Source organism: Colossoma macropomum, unplaced genomic scaffold (genome assembly GCF_904425465.1).
Source record: "Colossoma macropomum unplaced genomic scaffold, Colossoma_macropomum, whole genome shotgun sequence".
NCBI classification, from domain to species: Eukaryota; Metazoa; Chordata; class Actinopteri; order Characiformes; family Serrasalmidae; genus Colossoma; species Colossoma macropomum.
The window spans coordinates 10,466,902-10,488,997 of NW_023494803.1; the positions used below are offsets into that span (position 1 = coordinate 10,466,902).

Below are 22,096 nucleotides of genomic sequence, written 5' to 3' on the forward strand. Positions count from 1 at the left end.
TTAATAGAATGATGAGGTCTATGGACCAGGTAAGTCTGTTAGCCTGGTAGCGTTGTTTGTTAGGTAAGGCAGATAGCCATGAAAGACTACTAGCCAGATATGACCATTAGTCAGGTAAGGCTGTTAACCACGTAATGGCTTTAGCCAGGTAAGACTGTTAGCCAGGGAAAGCTATTAGTCAGATAAGGCCTCAAAACCTGGTAAGACTGTTAGCCAGGTAAGGCTGCAAACCAGGTAAGAACGTTATGCAGGTAAATCTTTCAGCCAGGTAGGTTTAATAGCAAGGTAAGGCTGCAGACCATTAGCCAGGGAAAGCTACTAGTCAGGTAAGGCCACAAACCAGGTAGAACTGTTAGCCAGGTAAAACTATTAGCCAGGTAAGGCTGCAAACCAAGTAAGACTGTTAGCCAGGTAAAGCTATTAGCCAGGCAAAGCTATTAGCCAAGTAAGGCCACAAACCAACTAAGACAGTTGTCCAGATAAGGATGCAAACCAGGCAAGACTGTTAGGCAGGTAAGGTCACAAACAGCCAGGTAAAGCTATTAGCCAGGCAAAGCTATTAGCCAGGTAAGGCTCCAGGTAAAGCTATTAGGCAAGTATGACATGCAATCTACATAAGGCTATTTTCTGGACTGAAATAAGTAACACATTCTGTCCACCTGTTGTTTGGAGTGTCTTTGGTAGCCCAGTTAAAGGTCAAATTACTAACAATGTATTTGTGACTTTTCTTGCCTTTTTTATAACTGGATCACAGTAGCATATATGAAAAAATGCTTTACTCTGACGCTCATTCGAGGCCGGGTACATAACGCTTTTGTCTAAAATGAGAAAAAAAGATCAGCTGTGAATCTCTTTAGTGTGCCTGTCACACAGACAATTGTATACTGACCGCACACTTCCTCTACCGGACCACACACACATGCACACTGTTGTCCTTTCTCTCTCTTTCTGAATGTAGACATTATTTAGGCCCCTTTAAAAGCACAGCTACAGTTCACTGCAGCAGCGTCCGCTCTGTTTGTGTGATTGTGAGTGAATGAGCTGCTTTGACAGTCACACAGCTGTGCTGCAAAAGGGCAAACACAGTCACAAAAAACCCAGAACAAGTTTCCATCTTCTCACTAGACAGTTTTTACTAAATGTCTTGAGCTGGTTTTGCTTTGAGTCGCATGCATGAAAGATGCTACACTTAAAGACAGAAGTGTCTGAAAACAACATGGTTTTAGAGGGTCAGCTGTTCATTTGGCTACAGATTATTATTACGTTACATTTACAAAATTCAGAATTCAATGTGATACGTTTTTCAATACAGCAGAAATAGAGTGGCTGAAAATGTGCCTGATGTTAATGCGTCAGTGTTTCATTTTTCAGTTTCTTCAGACATTCAACATTCATAAAGTGTAATATTTCAAACAAGGCTGTGCTTTACAGGGTCCCAAGCTAACACTCGAGCCACAAGCTGAAATGCTAGTCACGGTAAGCAGCATGCAATGAAAAACAGTATATGAGACATTTTTTGTAAAAATCATATCATAAACATGGTATAGCATTGTTTAATGTACTGTGTTAAAAATAAAGGGGTCACTAAAATGTAAATAAAGCATAGTTTGGCTTTTTAATGTAAAACGTTGTACAAAATAAAACAGCAAATAAAATAACTGATAATCCAAATAGTGTGGAATGGTTAATATATTGTTTTTCTTTGGAGGGGCTTGTTTGTTTTGGTCAGACAGAAGCTGGGGCCAGATTCACAAAAGTGTCTTAAGAAAGAAAATCTCATTAAATGTGTGTTTTTTTCTTAACTTCGTTCGTAAGAAAAAAGGTACGAGAAATTTTTATTCTAAAATATTTTCTGAAGAGTAATGTTAAGAGGTGGTATCTAAGTGGTATTCTTGAAAATATTATGCTCTTAAATGTTTTCTTAACCTTATGATAGCCTCACACTTGTCTAAGGCTGTGAGAGTTGACCCGGTCAGCATCTAAATTTATCACGGACGCTGCCTCTGCTAATCCTGCCTGTCCTCATCCGTCACCCTACAATTATCATATTTTCCAATGAGGATTTTTTCCTGTTGGCTGTTTCTTCTTCCATCGCCTTCAGTTCTTATTTGATATTTTTTTAAATGCTTGTTTTGATGTTTTTCCTCCATTTTGCTCCTCTGAGTGGATTAAACTACATACATACATACATACATACATCATCTAAACCGCTTATCCTTCTGGGTCGCGGTGGGGTGCTGGAGCCTATCCCAGCTGTCATTGGGCGGATGGATTAAACTAAACAACAGAAATAACAGTTAATACAGATTCAAACTGTATCTTGCATCGCTAATGGTATGTGGTAAAATGCTACATAGCCTACATAAGAAAACAATAAAGATTTTCTTAAGAAAGTAATTAAGATTATCTAATTTAAGAAAATTCTCATGAACTTCTTAGTGTTTGTCTTAAGAACATTTGCAAGTTTGTTCTTAAGAAAGCTTTTGTGAATCCGGTCCCAGATCTTCAGCCAAATGTGATTCACCAGCAGGCTGTAATGAGATGTAACAGACAAAAAAGCCACATTTAAAAATGACTATTAAAAACTATGAATAAACAACTAATTATGCTCTTGTTTGCTTTGAAACATACAGAAAAAAATCTAAATACTGGTATTTTGCTCATATTGTACAGCTCTACCACAGATCAGAGGTTAAGAAGAGAAGGCTGTGCAAAACAAGGGAAGAGAGACACAAAATAGCAGCAGAGAGAGGGAGAGAGCGAGAGAGAGAGATAGACAGCACTCCAGGCTCTGATTCCCCACCAGGCAATCACTCTGTTTGGAAAATAAACAAAAATGACTAACAAAATAGGCCAAATGAAGTGCTTCCCCTACACGCACACACGAGAGGGTACCTCCAATTTAGAGATGCTTCAGTAGAAACGATTGCTTTGTATTGGCTGGCAGAGGTACAGCTACAACAGAGAGTCGAATAACGAGAGAGAGAGAGAGAGAGAGAGAGAGGAGAGAGAGAGAGAGAGAGAGAGGGGGAGAGAGAGACCGAATGAATGTGTATGTGTGAGCACAGGGCTCAGCATGGTGTTCATTAATTGCTCAGTTTATGAGACTGACAGAATGTTTCCTGTATGTCAGTCACTGCCTGAAAAAAGCCACAATACCAAACACTACTAATCCTAAACATTCATTACCCGCAGTCTAAACACCTCTACTAATACTGAACATTCATTACATAGTTTAAACACCTCTACAAATACTAAACATTCATTACAAGCAGTCTAAACATTTATTACACCCAGTCTAAACATCTCTACTAATACTGAACATTCATTACACACAGTTTAAACACTCTACTAATATTAAATATTCATTACACATATTTTAAACACTTGTACTAATACTGAACATTCATTATATGCAGTCTAAACACCTCTACTAATACTAAACATTCATTATATGCAGTCTAAACTCTACTAATAATAAACATTCATTACAAGCAGTCTATACACCTCTACTAATACTAAACATCCATTATATGCAGTCTAAACACCTGTACTAATAATAAACATTCATTATATGCAGTCTAAACTCCTCTAATGCTAAACATTCATTAAATGCAGTCTAAACACTCTACTAATACTAAATATTTATTACACACATTTTAAACACTTCTACTAATACTAAACATTCATTATATGCAGTCTAAACACCTGTACTAATACTAAACATTCATTATATGCAGTCTACACACCTCTACTAATACTAAACATCCATTATATGCAGTCTAATCACCTGTACTAATACTAAACATTCATTAAACGCAGTCTAAACACCTCTACTAATACTAAACGTCCATTACACAGTCTGAACACCTCTACTAATACTAAATATTCATTACACACATTTTAAACACTTCTACTAATACTAAACATTCATTACACACAGTCTGAACACCTCTACTAATACTAGATATTCGTTACACACATTTTAAACACCTCTACTAATACTAAACATTCATCACATGCATTTTAAACAATTCTACTAATACTAAGCCTTAATTACATGCAGTCTAAACACCTCTACTAATACTAAACAATCATTACAAGTAGTCCAAATACCTCTATTAATACTAAACATTCATAACACGCAGTATAAACACCTCTACTAATACTAAACAGTCATTACAAGTAGTCTAAACACCTTTTTTACTTAACATTCATTACATGCAGTCTAAACACCTCTACTCATACTAAACATCTATTAAACATAGTCTAAACACCTTTACTGTTGTTAAGTGCTCATTGCACACAGCCAAAACACCTCTATTAACAATAAGCATTCATTAAACACAGTCTAAACACCTCTACTGTTGCTAAACATTCAGTACATCCAATCCAAACACTTCTACTAATACTAAACATTCATTGCATGCAATCTAAACACCTCTGCTGATACTAAACATTCAGCACATGCAGTGACCACAAAGTGTTTACACTAAATCATTAGGAATGTGCTGACTGAGACATAATTTTGAGTATTTTCCTAAATACATTCAAGGCAGAGAGATGCAAGCCAAAATATTCCGTAAAGAATCTCCTTTTATTATTATTATTATTATTATAATTGTTAATATTACTATTATTTTGTGGTTTTGGATAGTAAATAAAATAGCTATATTTTTATTGTACAGATCACAATCCCTGGTTCCTTTTACCACCACTGTAAATAAATCTGACTCTCTACAATCAACCATTTCACACCAAACCACTCTGAATGACTCTGTTTACATCTTCACCACTGAATTATGCAGAACTTTTGAAAAATCAGCTGAAATCCTTTTTAATGTTTCAAGATTTTCCTGCAGGAAATTTGGATCATTTTTATTGCCGCATTTCTGATTTAGTTTGACACAATGTCAGGTCAATGGCCTTTTTGAATGAAGTAAAAACAAGGTTTTGTTCTGATAGTGATTGTATGCTGAAGTGTGTGCTAATTCCAGATAAGCACCTTCAAAACATGCACATCTACAGCGAAGACACAAAGGCTTCCTCTGAGGGACTGATTATGTTACAATGCAGCGCTAAAGGGGATGTTTTTAAAAGACTGACACTTCAGCAGCGTCTCTGTGTGAGTGTGAGAGTGATTGAGTTTTCTCCTCAGTCTGTATGGATTAAGCTTCATTTAGAGCACTGAGCCGCACTGGAAATTGTGCCTAAATGTGTGAATAAGCCACCAAAGCCTTCATCACAGCTCAGCTTTCTCTCTCTCTCCTCCCTCACTCTCTCTGTCTCTCTCCGTCACACACACACACACCACTTATTTCCGACGAGCTTCTCCAACCAAAAGCTACACTAAACCTGCAGCACAAAAGCAGAAATTAAATCCCGTCTCACAACCTTCCGTGACTAAAACCGCTCCATTGTGTGGACCAAAAGTGACACCAAACATGATCCCTCCTTCCGACACGCAGGACCCCTAAAACTCAATTCACTTCCTGCCTTCAATTCTGCACTACAGCATGACCAAAGAGCAAAGCCAACAGAACTCACAACACACAAATACGGCTGTAAGAATTCGTTTCGAATACGTGGTGTTTGGAGTTGTGTATAAGTGAGAAAGAGTGTCTTTTTCTGTTGAAAGAAACTAATCAGCAGGCTAATTTGTACATATAGGGGCCAGTGGGGCCCCTAAAAGTATAGCAGAGTCGAAAAAAAACTTCCACTATTTTTTTAAAAAAAAAGGTTCGTAGTTCATTGTAGAGACTCAGAGAGATTCTTTACAGTGGTGGTGATTTTGAACCAGGGGTCACTATGACTACAACACAAATATAGACACTTTGTTTACTATCCAAAACCACCAGACACACTAAACACGTCTTCTCAGATTTATATGGAATGTTGATGATGCTAAAGTATAAGCGAATGGATGAAAGCATATTTAAAAAATAAGAATATTGGGTTAAAATCTTATCTCAGAACTGAGCTTTTAGAGGTGGACGTCTGGTTTCTATAACTATCACTGTGAACAATTCTGACTTGTAAGTTTCTCTAGAACTGAGCATTTCACACCAAACCACTCTGAACGACTCTGTTTACATCTTAAACAATTAATTATACAGAAATTTGGAAAAATCCAGGGATTTCCCCTTTACCTTTAATGAGCATGGTCAGTGTTTTAACAGAGAAAAACATGATTTCATTTAAATTTATTTACATTTTTAAATATAATCTCAGACATGGTTCTCAATGAACCACAGATCCTTAAAAAGTCTTACAGTGTCTTAAATTAACCTTTAAACATTTACAGCTGGTTCTGTGGACATGAATTGAGCCTAATCTGCAAAGTCAATTGAGTTTCTGCATTAAAAACCCATTTGCTCTTGACTTAGGCTTAATCTAGGTCTAGGAACTGTCTAGGAAACTGACCCTTAAGCTCAAAAATGTCTAAAAATGTGTGTTATATTTTTGCTTTTTGAGGTATTAAATTCTAAGATGGTGCCTGAAGACTGAATTGAAAGATTCATTTAACATAACCTAATATATATATATATAAAAATATATATATATATATATATATAGTAATTGTGCATGTAATTTGACCATGGATTTCAAACTTTTGCATACAGCTGTACATGCTTGGCTTTAAACCAATCCTTTTGAATAAAGTGGACATTAATTCATGCCATATTTGACTTTGTGAGTGCTGTAGTGCAGTGGAAATTATATTTTTCCTTGGCTGAGGTCTTAAAAAAATACTTAATTTGATTTAACAAAAATAAGCATGATTTTCTGGCTACATAAAAACTCATAATGAAATTTTACGTCATTGATTTACAGTCTCTAATTTGTAATACGTCTGTTAATATGATTTCAAGCTAGCGCTTTCAAACATGAGCCAAACTTTGACTGGTGTTTCTGAATGGATTCAGTGTTCAGTGTTCCCCATCACTGTTTAAATGCACTTTCATCCATTTATTTACAGAATTGGCACATGTATGCATCAAAATGCCAACATATCTTTAGTGGAATTAGCATATGTGAGCCAGTGCGCCTTGTTTTAAAGCTCTGAAAGTATTAATTTGCTGCCTATTTCTCAAATATTTCCTCTCGTCAGACATTCAGGGAGAAATTAAAGTGTAAAATGATGAATAGAGGAAAATTAAAATAACGGCATGTTTTTAAAAAAGGGTTCAAGTCTGGAGGTTTTGCCGTGTATCTGCAAAGGCATTTCATGGCTTCTGAACACAATGCTTCAACAGAGCTGGCATCACTTCTGAAAAGTGTGCATACCTGCGACAATGCGGACACTCCGAGTTTCTCATTAAAAGAGAGACCCATAAGCCCTGGTAAATCACAATCCATTTACATTTCTTAAGGAGTGTGCCCACTGCGGCGGCGGCAGGTATGCGCTCTGTTTCTGAAGAGGCCTAATAACACGGCCGAGATCACGGACACATGCACACGGTGACAATGGTGCCTCCGTGATTGTCTGTCTGCTTTTGTGGGGAACAGAATGACGGCGCTAAACGTTATGAGCCGAGGTGATTTCACAAGGTCTTCTGCTTTGCTCAAGATCAAAACTCTGAAAATGTTATTCTGAAATGTACAAAAGCAAACATTCTGTTCCATCTACTATATTTCAGTTTGTTTCAGCCCTTTCATTTATGTCAAATGTGTGCTAACTCTTCTTTCCTTTACATAGAAGCGACTGAAGACATTAGTGGTTTAGTAGAACAAAGCAGAAGATTCAGGCCACAGGATGCTTTGATTTTCAAATTTCCCAAGTATATAATTATCCTAAAAAGAGTTACGGTCCAGTTCACTTGTTACAACTAATGCTAGTGATGGCAGGAATGAGCAAGACCATCTCAAATGTTTAGATTTTTCCTGAAAATGCACATTTACTACATCATAGTGTGTTGGAATCAGTTTGCACCAATCAGAGTTTCCTGGATAGAATAACACTGATTACAAATGTCTTATTATTGTGTATAATTGACTGCTGAATATATAATATATATCAATATATATCAATGTTCCCAGCCATTGCGATGATTTATTAAATTCCATCACCAGGACGCTTGATTTAACTTAATGAAGGATCGATTCATTGGTTGGAAGTATTGGATGGTAACTTGGGAAAAGTCTGGAGATGGTTATGCAAACACACTGACAGACATAAAACCACAACTTACTCTATTAATGTAATGTAATATTAGTGTGTTATTGGGCAAATAAACAGTCACTGACAAAAATAAGGTTTTGAATTGTCGCAAGTTCCTAAACCTTTTGCATAGTACTGTAACAAAAAAACAAAACAAAACAAAAAAATATATATATATATATATATATATATATATATATATCACAGAGCAGGTACACAGCAGCACTGCTGTGTCTGATTGTCTGATCCACTCGTACCAGCACAACACACACTAACACACCAGCACCACGTCAGTGTTACTGCAGTGCTGAGAATGATCCACCACCCAAACAGTACCTGCTCTGTGAGGGTCCATGGGGGTCCTGACCACTGAAGAACAGGGTAAAAGGGGGCTAACAAAGTATGCAGAGAAACAGATGGACTACAGTCTGTAACTGTAGAACTACAAAGTGCACCTATATAGTAAGTGGACCTGATAAAATGGACAGTGAGCGTAGAAACAAGGAGGGGGTCAGAATGTTATGCCTGATCGGTGTATATATATCTGAAAGTGCCTGTTGCCCTTTACATTGTGTGTAGATTTCATGATGAATGGACCAAAATGACTTGGAAAGAAGTCTGGTTCCATAGGCTTACATTAAAAGTAAGGTTTTTCCTTCTCCTGTAAACTTACAATTTTGGAGATATGTTTTGTTCCGACAACATAAACATCGCTTTAAATCTCTAATTTTGCCATTGTCATTTTAAAGTCTTTTCTGAGCCGAGATTTTGGGCCGACAGCAGCAGGTGCTCATGGATAAATAAGATTAGCAGAATGTTTTTTTTTGTCAAAACATATCTAACTTAGGAAGGAGCTCTATGAACAGAAAATATAAGCGGGCCTATAAAACACCCAGGAGTGAAATCAGTCTGAATCACTTTACTTTGAATCAGATCAGAGCAACTGACTTATTTTGAATGGTCTGAACTAACTAAGGCTAGCACAAGACAAAGAAAGGTTTTCAGCTGAGAAATCTCATTAAGGGTTCATTTTAATCCAGCTCTACATTTGTGTCCAGATACCAAAATGTTGTGTTCTTTCCTGTTTGAAAGTACAGTATTAGGGACTGCATAATATATTGTTTGTTAATAGTTACTACAGTATTGGCTCTTGGCAAACACTGAAACATCCAAATAAGCCTTCTAACCAATCACCATGTTGTATTTTTGTTTTTAAATGTTCTCCACCCCCAGCTAGGTCTCCCCGCAATATGTGCCCCACTGCATCTTTTCAAACTGCCACTAATGCTGCGTCACTGGAGGTAAACACTACCCGGCAATACTGGTACATCTCTGGCTTGCACTGCGATGGGAGGAGAGAGAGGACAGTTTTACTCTCTTAGACTCCCAGATACGGATGGCTGTGGTATCACTGCGGATCAAACTTCCGATCTTCTGATGATGGCAACTGTTTCAAAACGTCTGTGTAATTCAGTGTTTGAGATGTAAACAGAGTGATTCAGAGTGGTTTGGTGTGAAATGGTTCTGATTTCTTTACAGTGGTGGTGATAGGAACCAGGGGTCGCCATGACTACAACACAAATACAGACATTTTATGTATTATGCAAAACCACCAGTGAACCTACACGAGTCTTCTGAGTTTTATATGGAATATTGATGATGATAAAAGTGATAAATCTGAAAAAATAAGTTTTCTTTGGGGACTACTTGCTTCACAACGTCCTACGTGTATCCCTCCACCATGAATAGATATCCGAAAAAACATTTGAGGCCAAAATGTTCTCAAAATTATTGTAAAACAGTGTCTCAGACATCATGCAGTGAATTCATAACCATTTTATGTAATAACTTTCTGTGAGGGAGCTTTTAGAGGTGGACGTCTGGTTCCTATCACCACCACTGTGAACAATTCTGACTCTGTAAGTTTCTCTAGAATGAGCATTTCACACCAAACTACTCTGAACGACTCTGTTTACATCTTAACCATTTACTTATGCAGTAATTAAAAAAAATAATGGGTAGATTTCTCTTTTAATGAGTCAAGGTATCCATGTAATCCAATAAAAGTCAATTATTTTGGGCATTCTTTAACCATGCCACACTATTGTTATTCAGCAATATACTGTGTGCACCAGTATATTTTTGAATATTCACAATATAATATTTTGTACATATTCTTCAGCTTTTTTCCCCTGAGCTCCACTTCTGTTTGTGTGGCACCAAAAGCAGCCTAAAACAATTTGGTACCATTTTAAAATAAGACTACTCTTTCTATGAATGGCTTTTGATATGGTTTATGAATGGTCTCAAAATAACAGTCATTAGTTAGGCCATGAACACTTCATTAATCATTAATAAGCAGTTATAACACATTCACAAAAAGGGCAAAAGTGAGCTGTTGTATCTAATAAATATAATGAACATGGTTTCACTATTAGACAACCAACAGGTCACCGTTGCCCTTTTTATTTATGTGTTGTAAGTGCTTATTTAGTCTTCTAGACCTACCACTATTAACTAACCATTAATAAAGCATTAATAAACTCCTTTCAAACCATTCATGAACCCTTTATAGGGGTAGTCTTATTTTAAAGTGGTACCATCAATTTTTACATGATCATTGTCTAACCTCTCTTTATCCCTCAGAGTTTTTGTCACTGTGCCTTTAAAGACTGATATATGTAAATGAGCTCTGCCCTGATTGGCTGCTCTGTATTGTGCCTCATTTAAAAAGCAGTCCAGGCTGAAACAGTGCTATAAATTCATTGGGGGGGTGTTGGGGGAGGGGGGGTTGTGTGAAAAACTTCTGTAGGCTGAATATGGTGGATATACATGTAAAGGCACTGGATTTCGTGACATCAGAGAAACAGCACATCAAATCAGTTTTGGCAGCTTAGTTTTCATATATAGAGATGTGCTTATGGGTCTGATTTGGAAGCTTTGATTATGTTTATGAACTATATCAAAAAAGTGAGGAAAATTCACAAATCTGTAACAGTAAGCCCTTTAACCCCTTAAAATCTCAGGCTTATTACATACTAAGGCTTATTATTCAGTAACTACAGTGACTCCAGTGCAAAGTGGCTGAGCTATTCTTAGATTATATAAGACTTTGGCCCTGTCGGTGGAGACTGGCCATTTAAAGGGTTAAAGAAGATATTTGACCTGAGCTGTTTTTGCGTCTGGTACTGTAACTTGGAGTTAAAAGGCAGCGCGAGTGAAGTGAAGACAAATGCAGCAGAGCTGAGAGGGGCTAAAAAAGAGAGAGCCTTATGGTTGACAGCGCTATAACAATCAGGGGAGGAGAGAGAGGAGAGAAAAAAGCTGCCCAGTGCCTTGTAATTACCGAATGGGAGCCTACAAGATTAATACTAGTTTGGACAGAACTGTTCAGAAACGTAAATGCTTGGCAAACGTTCAAGGCTAAGCTCCAATACCCGTCTGCAGACACTGTTCCTGCACACAAAGACTACGGTGAATAACTCCGGCTCAGACGCCACCACTAAAAGAGTTCAGCTAAAGCCTGAGACGCTGGGAAAGATCGGATTTTATTTCACTAAAATTACTCCCACTCCTACGGCTACACCACGGACAAAAAGGGGCTTTACCATTCTGTAAACTCCTACACGAAGTCTAAGTGAATGATATAACATCATAACTACAACCTCAAAGAGGATTTCCACTGATTTTTCAGATTTTCTACAGTGTTTGAGGTGTAAACAGAGTGATTCAGAGTGGTGTGAAATGGTTCAGACAGTGGTGGTGATAGGAACCGGGGGTCGCCATGACTACAACACAAATACAGACATTTTATTTACTATCCAAAAGCACCAGTGAACCTACATGTGTCTTCTGAGCTTTGTCACTCTGAATGACTCTGTTAACATCTCAACCTTTGAATTATGCAGATATTTTGGAAAATTTGTGGATTTCCTCTTTTAGAACTTCTAGTAGAATAGGAATTGTGTCTTTCTTTAAACAACATTTCTTTACACACTTTTTCTTTTAAAGAACCTTTTGGGACCTAGTACAGCAGCTTTTACCTCCTTGAGGACCTTCAATTACTCTACATTTCTGTTCCAACATATTTGAGAACATACCTAACTAATCAAATATTCACAGTTGTCAATTCAGGTGCTCATACGTGGTACCTGGCCATTTTATTAGAAACACATACCCTACAGATGCACAGTGGTTTACAATTACAGACTGTAGCCCACATGTTGCATAATGCATCAGCCCCTCTACCCCATTCATCAATGGTCAGTTCAGGGTTTATTTGGATGGCGGATCATTCCAGTATGAGATACTCACAGTTTCAGGTGTCTCTAGGTGTCAGTGTTGTGTAGTCGTGTGGTTAGCGCTCTGTCCAGGGCCAGTGTGAGTGTGCTTAACACGGGTCAGGTCCAGAACACTGCTGGGAAAGGGCTGTGAGGACAATGCTGAAAAGAGATAGAGAAAAAAGAGTGAAAGAATGAAAAAAACTGAGCTGTAACTTTGAATGGGAAATTGATTAGCTGTAAGAGAGTGTAATACGGTTTGCACTGAAAAACAAGGTTGCTTTAAATTTAATGGATTCAAATGCAAGCATTGATTCCACATGAATAAACTATATTACATAACACTGCTGTGGTCAAAAGAGAGAAAAATGAATGACACTAATTATATCGATGTATTTCATTCAATGTACGCATTTAAATCCAGAAAATTCAAAGCAACCTTGTTTTAGTGTTGGCAATAAAATCAAAACTAAAATTACTAACTAATGTCAGTGATGCACGTTTGAGGTATTTTTTGATAATGTGCTGTATAAGGGTTCTATATAGCACCAAAAAAGGTCAAGTCAAGTCAAAGTTTATTTATCTTGCGCTTTTTACAACAGGTGTTGTCACAAAGCAGCTTTACAGAAAAATCCAGGTCCAAGCCTCCATGAGCGTCGCCAATGGTGACAGTGGCAAGGAAAAACTCCCTAAGAGCAAGAGGAAGAAACCTTGAGAGGAACCAAGACTCAAAAGGGGAACCCATCCTCCTCTGGTCGACACCGGATAGCAAACAGCAATAGTATAAAATATCAGAATACAAAACGTGGAAAAACAGGTGGAGCAATCATTAGATAGTTTGAGTTTATGCAGCAGCAGCAGCATCATCAGGAGGGTCGGTTCATGCAGGTGAGGTTTGCACAGGGTTCTTATATTGTATATACACTTAAAAATGATGGTTCTTCAAGGGTTCTTAAGGAAAATGCTGAGCGGTTTACTACAGTGACTAATAGAACCCTTTTAGATTATGCAGAACCATTTTCTTACTAAAGATAAATGTCTGGGGCATTTTTTGCAACCCTCTTAACAAATTCCCATAGTTAAAAACTTAAGGGCCCAATCCCTTTACTTATTTTTACCCCTAACCCTTGTTTTCGAGTGTCATCGTGCCCCTTGGAACCGAGTTACAGGGGTAGTGGTTGAAATCTTCCTCTACGAAATGGGACCCTTGAATAAAAAAGAACATTACTTCATTAACAGGCTACTAGCACTGCTCTGTAGACGACCCTGCCAGTCCTCAGCAACCTCACTGGGCAAAGGTGTTTTATGCAACCGGGCACAGGAATCTGTTTGCATCATTTTCGGCTCTTGGTAGCTGCCAAAATTGAGGTGAGTCAGAAATAAAGGACAGGTTAAATGTTCTTGTGGGCTGCGGAAGCTTGTGTGGTGGTTGCAAACCTTTGGGACCCCCTGGATAAAATGATTATGTTCTGTTTCCTCAATCCAGTATTAAGATCAGAGAGCGCTGAACAGTTGCTGTTAAGTATATTAGGAGGCGATGGTGCGTCTTTCACTCAAGGGAAGGTGAAGAAGTCACTCAACAGCACAAACCAGTGAGACGATTAGCTAACAAGCTTGTTCAAACTATGCAGAGTAAAGAAAGGCCAAAAAAACTGAAGTAAACATTTTTTGGACTGTGTCCAAAAATAAATCTCACACGTGAATTGGTTTGTTTTTGTTAAATTAGATGTAACACAGCTGAGCGACCTGAATAAACATGCTGTTTTACACAGGTTTTGAAATATAGTTCAGACTTAGAATGGAGCAATAAGAAGTAAATGACTTTAACCCTTGTGTGGTGTTGATGTTTTTGTTACTCCATCAGACCCACAGCATTATTGGTTTTTTAAAAATCAATACAGCCATAACAATTTATATAAAAATACCAGATGTTTAAAGTATCGCAAGTAGGCCAGCGTAGGGTTCTCCTTTAGCAGCCGTAGCCAGTCAGCAGCCTGTCCATGTTGTCCACCCTCACACACACACACATATACAAACAGACACACACTGATACACACTAACAGCAGGCCATGTGAAGAACACAGCACCTCCACACTTTTCCTCCCCATGGGTTCAGCCAACACCACGTGTAATATAAATGTGTAGGGGGTGAACAGAGTGAAGTCATTGAAAATAGTTATTTTATATGTTCTTCAAAGAAAATGAGCAAAGGCCAAGAAATCTGGGGTTGAAATAATAATAAATCGCATAATTTTTTCTTTTGGTAATCATTAAAATGGGTCCCACAGACCCCAACACCACACAAGTGTTAGTAATTAGGAATATCAAAAAACATATTGAGGTAAGACTTTTGTCTAACTCGCCCATCCCTAAGTGTAACATATTAGTATGTGACTGAAATGTGTTGAAACACAGTCACAGTGATGGATAATCAGAAATGATGAAGACTGTGAGACTCACTGCTGTCCTGTGTCGTCTCCAGCGCACCGCGGCGTTTCAGTAGCACTTTCTGGAGTTCAGACTGTGGTTCAGGGGACGAGGGCCGTGCAGGAGGGGAGGGGCATCGGGGAGGGGCGTTTCACCGAGCTCTACACACAACAGAAAATCACATCAGGCTCTGCCCACAATGTTGGTCACCAGTGGGGCGTTTGGACAGTACTCTTAAATGGCTGATTAGATGGTAAAAGTTCCCTAGGTCAGAATGATATATCGTTTGGCCAATAATATCAACCAATAATGCCGACTTGCTGTTCTATCGGTATTGGCAAAACTACTAATTTGTGATAATGAAAAAAAAATCAATGGAAAAAATCATATCATTGTAAAGCACTGTTTAACTACATTCCTGGAGTACAAAATTAAAAACTAAAATATAAACATAAAATTAATTTGGTCAATATTACCAATTATTGGACTAGAGTTTACAGAATGAACCCAAACGTATGTGTACAAAGTTAAAGATATGCATAAATTACACATCAATTCTGTATTATAACGTTCATAAATCATTGTAACAGTATACCATTACATATGTCACATAAAAAATAATATTTTTTAGATCATAGAGGTCCATCACGGTGAATACACCTGTTGTTCATGTGATAAATTTACCAGTTATGATTTGGTGACAGTACAACCTTATGAGTTGATTAGAACCGCCCAAACACACCAAAACTCCAATAAAGATATTAATATTGTATGATATGTATATATTGAAATGTATGTAGCATTTCTTTGTATAAAGCCAAATTTTTGGTCTATGTAAATGAAAATTATTGGATATCGGCATCTGTTCACAATTCCCATATTGGTACTTGGTGATTCTTGTGTCCTGTATCATTCATTTATGCATTTGGGCAAGTTCCTTGTTACCAGGGCCTGAACGATATATTGGTTGGCCGATAATATTAACCAATATTGAAGACTCGCTGTTTTATTGGTATCGGCAAAAGTAACATTGATAATGTGTGTTTTTTATATAAAAAACTCATTAGAAAAATCATATTATTGCTAAGTATTGTTTGACTGTAACTCCTGGAGAACAAAATCAAAACTAAAATATAAATATAAAGTTATTTTGGCCAATACTACCAATTATAGGAATTTTAAGCTCCCTAAAAATGATATCAGTCTACCGTACCTGTCATGGTGTCATTTGGTCCCTTATCGTATGTAAAAGAAAAATACCGGATATCGGCATCTGCTCACAGTTCCTGTATTGGTGCATCCCTGTTTTGTCATATCATTCTACTAAATCAAGTAGGTAAATAAGTATTTACCAAAATTCCTTTAAGCTCCTGAATGGCAGAACCAGATGGTATTCGCTCTCTCTAGTTCAGAAAGAAACAACAAAGTAGTCATGTCAGTATCAGAGGAACAGAACAGAAATCATTTTAGTTCAATCTGTTTCATAATAAATCAAACATTTATTGTCTCATTTAACATGTATTCATATTAAAAATCCTAAAAGCTTCTCTTGGTAAAGTTTTTCATATTCACTGATCTGTGCTGACAGACTTTTTTGTAACAAAATACTTAAAAGTCAAAGAAAACGCATAATTTCAAACATGAAACTGAAAAACTCCTCAATAGCACTCGTTCTTTAACATATCTAGCTGTGTGAAATCTACGTCTAAATCTTGCCCTTTATTGTGGCTTTATGGTTCGTGTCTTGATTACCAGCATTATTAGCAACAATAGCAGTTGTGTTAACCACAGCAGAGTGGCAGTCCTGTACTCGGAGGGATTACTGAGGACTTAGAAACACAAACTGCTTTCGCCTAAAACTCCTGTAAGCCTTTAATGAGCACAGCAGATTCACTCTGACTCAAAAGCATCCGACATTATCACCATTATCAAACCACAGGACTGAGCTGTACTGGAACTTCGACACAGAACTATGATGACTTCTGCAAAAATGACTTTAATGTTTTTGATGAAAAGAAAATATGTTCAAACTGGGGCATCACAATACAACATAATAGCACAGCATAATAACACAGCATAATGACACAGAATAGCCACCCATTTTTGGCCTGAAGCTGCCGTGTATGGTGCTATCAGAGTCATCACTCTTAGAATGTGTACAAGCAGAAAACACCAGAAATACAAACACAGAAAATAAGATGGCAGTTAAGTTCGTGTAGACGTGTGAAAGTTTTGTGTGAAATGTGTTCTATGGATATGTAGAAAGAGCAAAACTGTTTCTCTTTAAAGGTTACACTTACAAACTTCTCATGGACATTTTATTACATACATATTACATACGTTCATTTCATATATTAGGGACTTATTATATATATATATATATATAACTCCTATATAAGCATATGTATGTAATAATATTTACATAATAGATATACTTACGTATGTGTACTTGCATAATATTTAAACCAGTATAATGTATTATGTATAGGTAAATATATAACAAATTACAATACTTATAGTATAGAACACACTATTGTTTATAGGCAATAACATATATATAATACATTTTGGATATATTTTTGTTACATATAGGTACTTACATAATATTTTGATAATATAATGTGTTATGTAAGGTAAATATATAAAATATATATACATATATAGCATCTATATCTGATAGTAGGTCTCACATATATGCAATAGATGTATTATATAATCGCAAATACATACAAACAATAATATTGTATATATCTGATATACTATATATATATATATATATATATATATACACATATATATATATATATATATATATATATACACACACATATATATAGCATCTATATCTGATAATAGGTCTCACATATATGCAATAGACACACACACACACACACACACACACACAGGACACATTATTGTATATAGACAATTACATATGTATAATGCATTTTAGACATAGTATTGTTACATATAGGTACTTACATTACTTACATTAATAATATAATGTCTTATTAATGTATAATGCTAATGTATAGTAAATATACAATAAATTATAATACTTATTGTACCTATATAACACTTGTGATGCTTTATAGACACTATCTATCTATCTATCTATCTATATATATATATATATATGACACATTGTATGTAGACAATTACATATATGTAACACATTTTGGACATGGTATTGTTACATATAGGTACTTACATTATATTTTGATAATACAAGTATTATGTACAGGTAAATATATATCAAATTATAACATAGTACTAACATAACACTAGTGGGGCATATTATTATTACATATACGTTCTTGCACGTATATAATACATATGGGACATATAGAGGACTCTAATTCCCTTCAGAATGATGAAAAGATGAACATTTTGTGGTTGTGAGGATATCTGGCTGCTCTCCATGAAGATTCTTTTTTCCCAAAGATTATGTACGTGTGTGTGTGTGTGTGTGTGTGTGTGTGTGTGTGTGTGTGTGTGTGTGTGTGTTGTACCTGTGGTGGTTTGGCTCTGTTGCTTGTCTGGCCAACTGGCCGGAGCTGAATGCCTTTTTTGATTCGTTCCATCATCTCCACCACGGCCTGCTGCCTAATGTCTTTCTCTAACACGTACACACACAAACAAACACACAAAACGTTACTTCACAAAGTCTTTGAATGCTGAATGCAATTAAAAAGCAGCCACTCCGTGCACGGCTCAGCAGAGAGGAATAATTGAAATAGCGACACAATGTTTTACGGCTAATAACTGACTAATTACTCTGCTCCAGGTGTTCAATGCACCTGAAAAACCCTGAGCAAGGATTTCAGGATGACAAAAACGATGAATAAAAGTATTTAAGGTTCTGCGAATACCAGCCGTGACTGGAGTGAGGACGAGCTGAAATTTTATTTCTGTATTAGGGCTTCATTCAGTGTTTACAAACAAACTGAGGCTTAAAAAAGGAAAAGTCAGGAATTTCTGACGAATCACAGAGGAATGTAGCCTTGATCACTCATTTATGCTACTTTCTTTTCTCTAAATGAAGTCATTGTATGTGCACCAATGTCAGCTTCTGCGGGTTAAAATGTTCTGAACTCCAGCAAAAAAAAAAAAAAAACAAATATAAAGTGTATTAGCATTAACTGCCTCTCTTCGCAGATCACTTATTTTACGAGCGAGTGGAAGAACTATGTGATTTTATGTAAAAAGGCCTAAAGTTAGGCAAAATTAGTCAAATGAGCTGAATAGAACACTAAAAACATTCAAATAAAAAATATTATCATATTATATCAATAACTAGAACTGGCATTAAACGTCCAAAACCCAACTGAGCAAACATGAAGAAAGTTAAAAAACAAGTACAGCCTTTTTGGATCCATACCACTGACAGGAATACTACACATTTCATAGCTCACACGATACCCTTCTATACATGTCTGTAATTTTTTGTTTATTTTTTTATTTAATATAGTCATTATATCTGCTATATTTAAGCTCTGCAAACACTGTAGTAATACTCTTATTGTTAAGTTTTGGTTCGAAGCGAAAGGGTTAAATTCTTGACACAGCCAACAGAAAACTGTCCAATCAGGATTGTTTTCTCTGTGGTATCTGGGTAGATACTGCCGCGTGAGCTCTCCTATTGGTTAGGACTTCAGGAGTTGGACTGAAGGCCTCACACCTCAGATTAACTACCAACATAATCATGCAGTTAATCTAAGAACTTCCAGAAGGACCAGAGTGATGTTTTTCTTACAAAACTGTTCCCATTCATTATAAATCAAAGCATGATTGGGAACAATTTTGTAAGAGAAACATCACTCTGGTCCTTCTGGAAGTTCTAGATATGTCACTGTGAATATGAGCCGCAGTCTAAGCAGGTTCCAGTTTAGTTGTTAGGAATAGCAAACAGCGGTGGCAGCTCTATGTTAGGATTCTTTACTGAAAGTGTCACTGTAAAACTGATACATGCCTTACTGATGATGTAATATGTCATGTAATATCATATAATATGTCCCGTACGAATTACATATGTGATAATATATCCCATATGCATTTTATATATATATATATGTGTGTGTGTGTGTGTGTGTGTGTGTGTGTGTATGTAATAATATGTTCCATATACATACAAGCTCAGCTATATGCTAATTGTCTGTTACAAGCTTCTAATAAAACATATACTGTCTTTTACAACATTCAGTTTGTGTTTAATGAAGAATAGCCAAAAATGCTCATGTGCACCAGAGTTAGCTTACTGCTAACATGCTACTAGAATCCCATAGGGGTGCTAGCAGACATTAGCATTGTGGTAGAGTTTAATTGTAAATGTTTGGCCTGAATTGGAGGCCTAGCTCTAACAGTCACAGTTCACCACCGTTAGAAATGAAATATGAATTGAAGCTGTTTTTCTCTTCGAAAAAATAAAAAGAAACAACAAAAAAAAGAATGGTGGTACACTTTTGTTATTAGCTATAAGAAGCTTAAACTAGTGTGTACTAGTATAAGTGATAAAACTACAGCTGATATGCATCATGATATATGTAAGTACCTATATGCAAAAATACAATCCATATGTATTAAATATGTAAATACCTCCATGTAATAATAACACAGCCTATATGTATTATTTAAGCACCTATGTGTAATAAGAATATGACCCATATTTATTATATAGATTTAGGTACTTGTGCATAGTAATATGACGTATATTATATACATGTAAATACCTATAATTATTATATAATTATTATTATTATAATTATATAACTATATATATATATATATATATATATATATATATATATATAGTATTATATGCAAGTACTTATACGTAATAGGTGTATGGTGCTTATGTATTATACACTGTAATGCAACATAGCTCATCAACACAAACGTGCTCACTTTGCATGGTTGGTTTTAAACTTTATGCGCTCTACTCTGCATGCTAAAAGTTGTTACGATGCATTTTCTGACGCTTTTGTTATTTTAGTTTCAGTTTCTTTGGGAAATCAATCATTTCAATGTGCAACATGCAAACAACAAAAGAGCAGAAATTGGATTACACATGGTACTTTAACTGTAAAGAAACAGGCCTTTTTGTAAAGCCCTTTTGACATTTAAAAAGCATTTAATAATAATTTAATGCTGACACCTTCACCGCTGCTAATGGCTGCGCAAGTCTGTCATTTTGAGTGCACTTTCGGAAAATTGTTATTTTTGGAAAACAAAATGCCCCCAAAAAAATGATGTGATAGACTTACCACATATCAGAGGTTATAAAGGGCTCAGAAAGTGAAAAAAGTGAAATTTCTCTCTAAGTACATGCAACCTTTTCACTATCTACCAGGTCATAAAATCCAACGGAAAAACCCGTCTGGTAAACCGTAATGGTAACATATTCGCCATGCAAACTTGCATTTCACTCTCGTTTGTGCTCCCTCAAAAACTCAAACTTGAAAGCTCAAACTTTTCAGCCAACTCCATTCAACACTTCAAGCATATTTAACCATGGGATTCAGCGCCACAGATGCGAACAGCACAAAAAAGGTGACCAGGGTTACTTTCAAGTTTCTTCTCATGGTCAAAGTTTATTGAAATTGCACATGAAAATAGTCCTGGGTGTAAAGGTGCCTCGTCTTTCAATATTGGACCAACAAAAGCATTTGAGTGGCTACTGTAATAATGTGGCAGAAGAACTGATTCATAACCACAGTGTCACGACACAGCGGCAGGTGACGGAGGAATACAAACACTCTGCATGCACCAGCCTGTGTCCTTACCTGGTTCTTTTGCTGGAATGTCTTTTTCCACCAGTGGAATGTCACTATTAGTGTCTTTTTTCTTACGGAGCATTGACAGGAGGGAGCTGGAAGAGAGTGAGAAAAAATAAAAAATGACTGAATGAAGCACAATACAGCGATCAGCTTTAATGTGCCGAGACACCAAGTCTGATTATTAGACTCTATTTAGCAGACACTGTGGAAGAGTTATGGACACATTAAAACACACAGGGAAAAAATCATAGACACTAAATTGCACGGAACAAAAGCTTGCTGCCCACTGGGTGAACACTTTATGACAAATGGGCCGACAGAAATGTGTAAAATTAGTATAAAATAACAAAGAAATAATAGTATAAAAGTATATATATACCCCATGTATATATGTCCCATATGAATTATGTGATATCAACAGGCATTAATATGCAGTTGGCCCCCCTTTGCAG

At 36.4% G+C, this 22,096-nt stretch overlaps 1 protein-coding gene across 1 annotated transcript in view; it reads right to left on the reverse strand.

Annotated features, from left to right (window-relative positions):
• Window positions 1-22,096, reverse strand: part of shtn1 (shootin 1) — a 62,671-nt gene that overhangs the window by 1,995 nt on the left and 38,580 nt on the right. Inside the window, 6 exon segments of the mRNA XM_036592594.1 lie at window positions 12,476-12,603; window positions 14,902-15,004; window positions 15,006-15,029; window positions 16,221-16,271; window positions 18,381-18,487; window positions 21,651-21,736. Coding sequence (XP_036448487.1) covers window positions 12,497-12,603; window positions 14,902-15,004; window positions 15,006-15,029; window positions 16,221-16,271; window positions 18,381-18,487; window positions 21,651-21,736 — 478 coding nt within the window. The 3' untranslated portion in view covers window positions 12,476-12,496.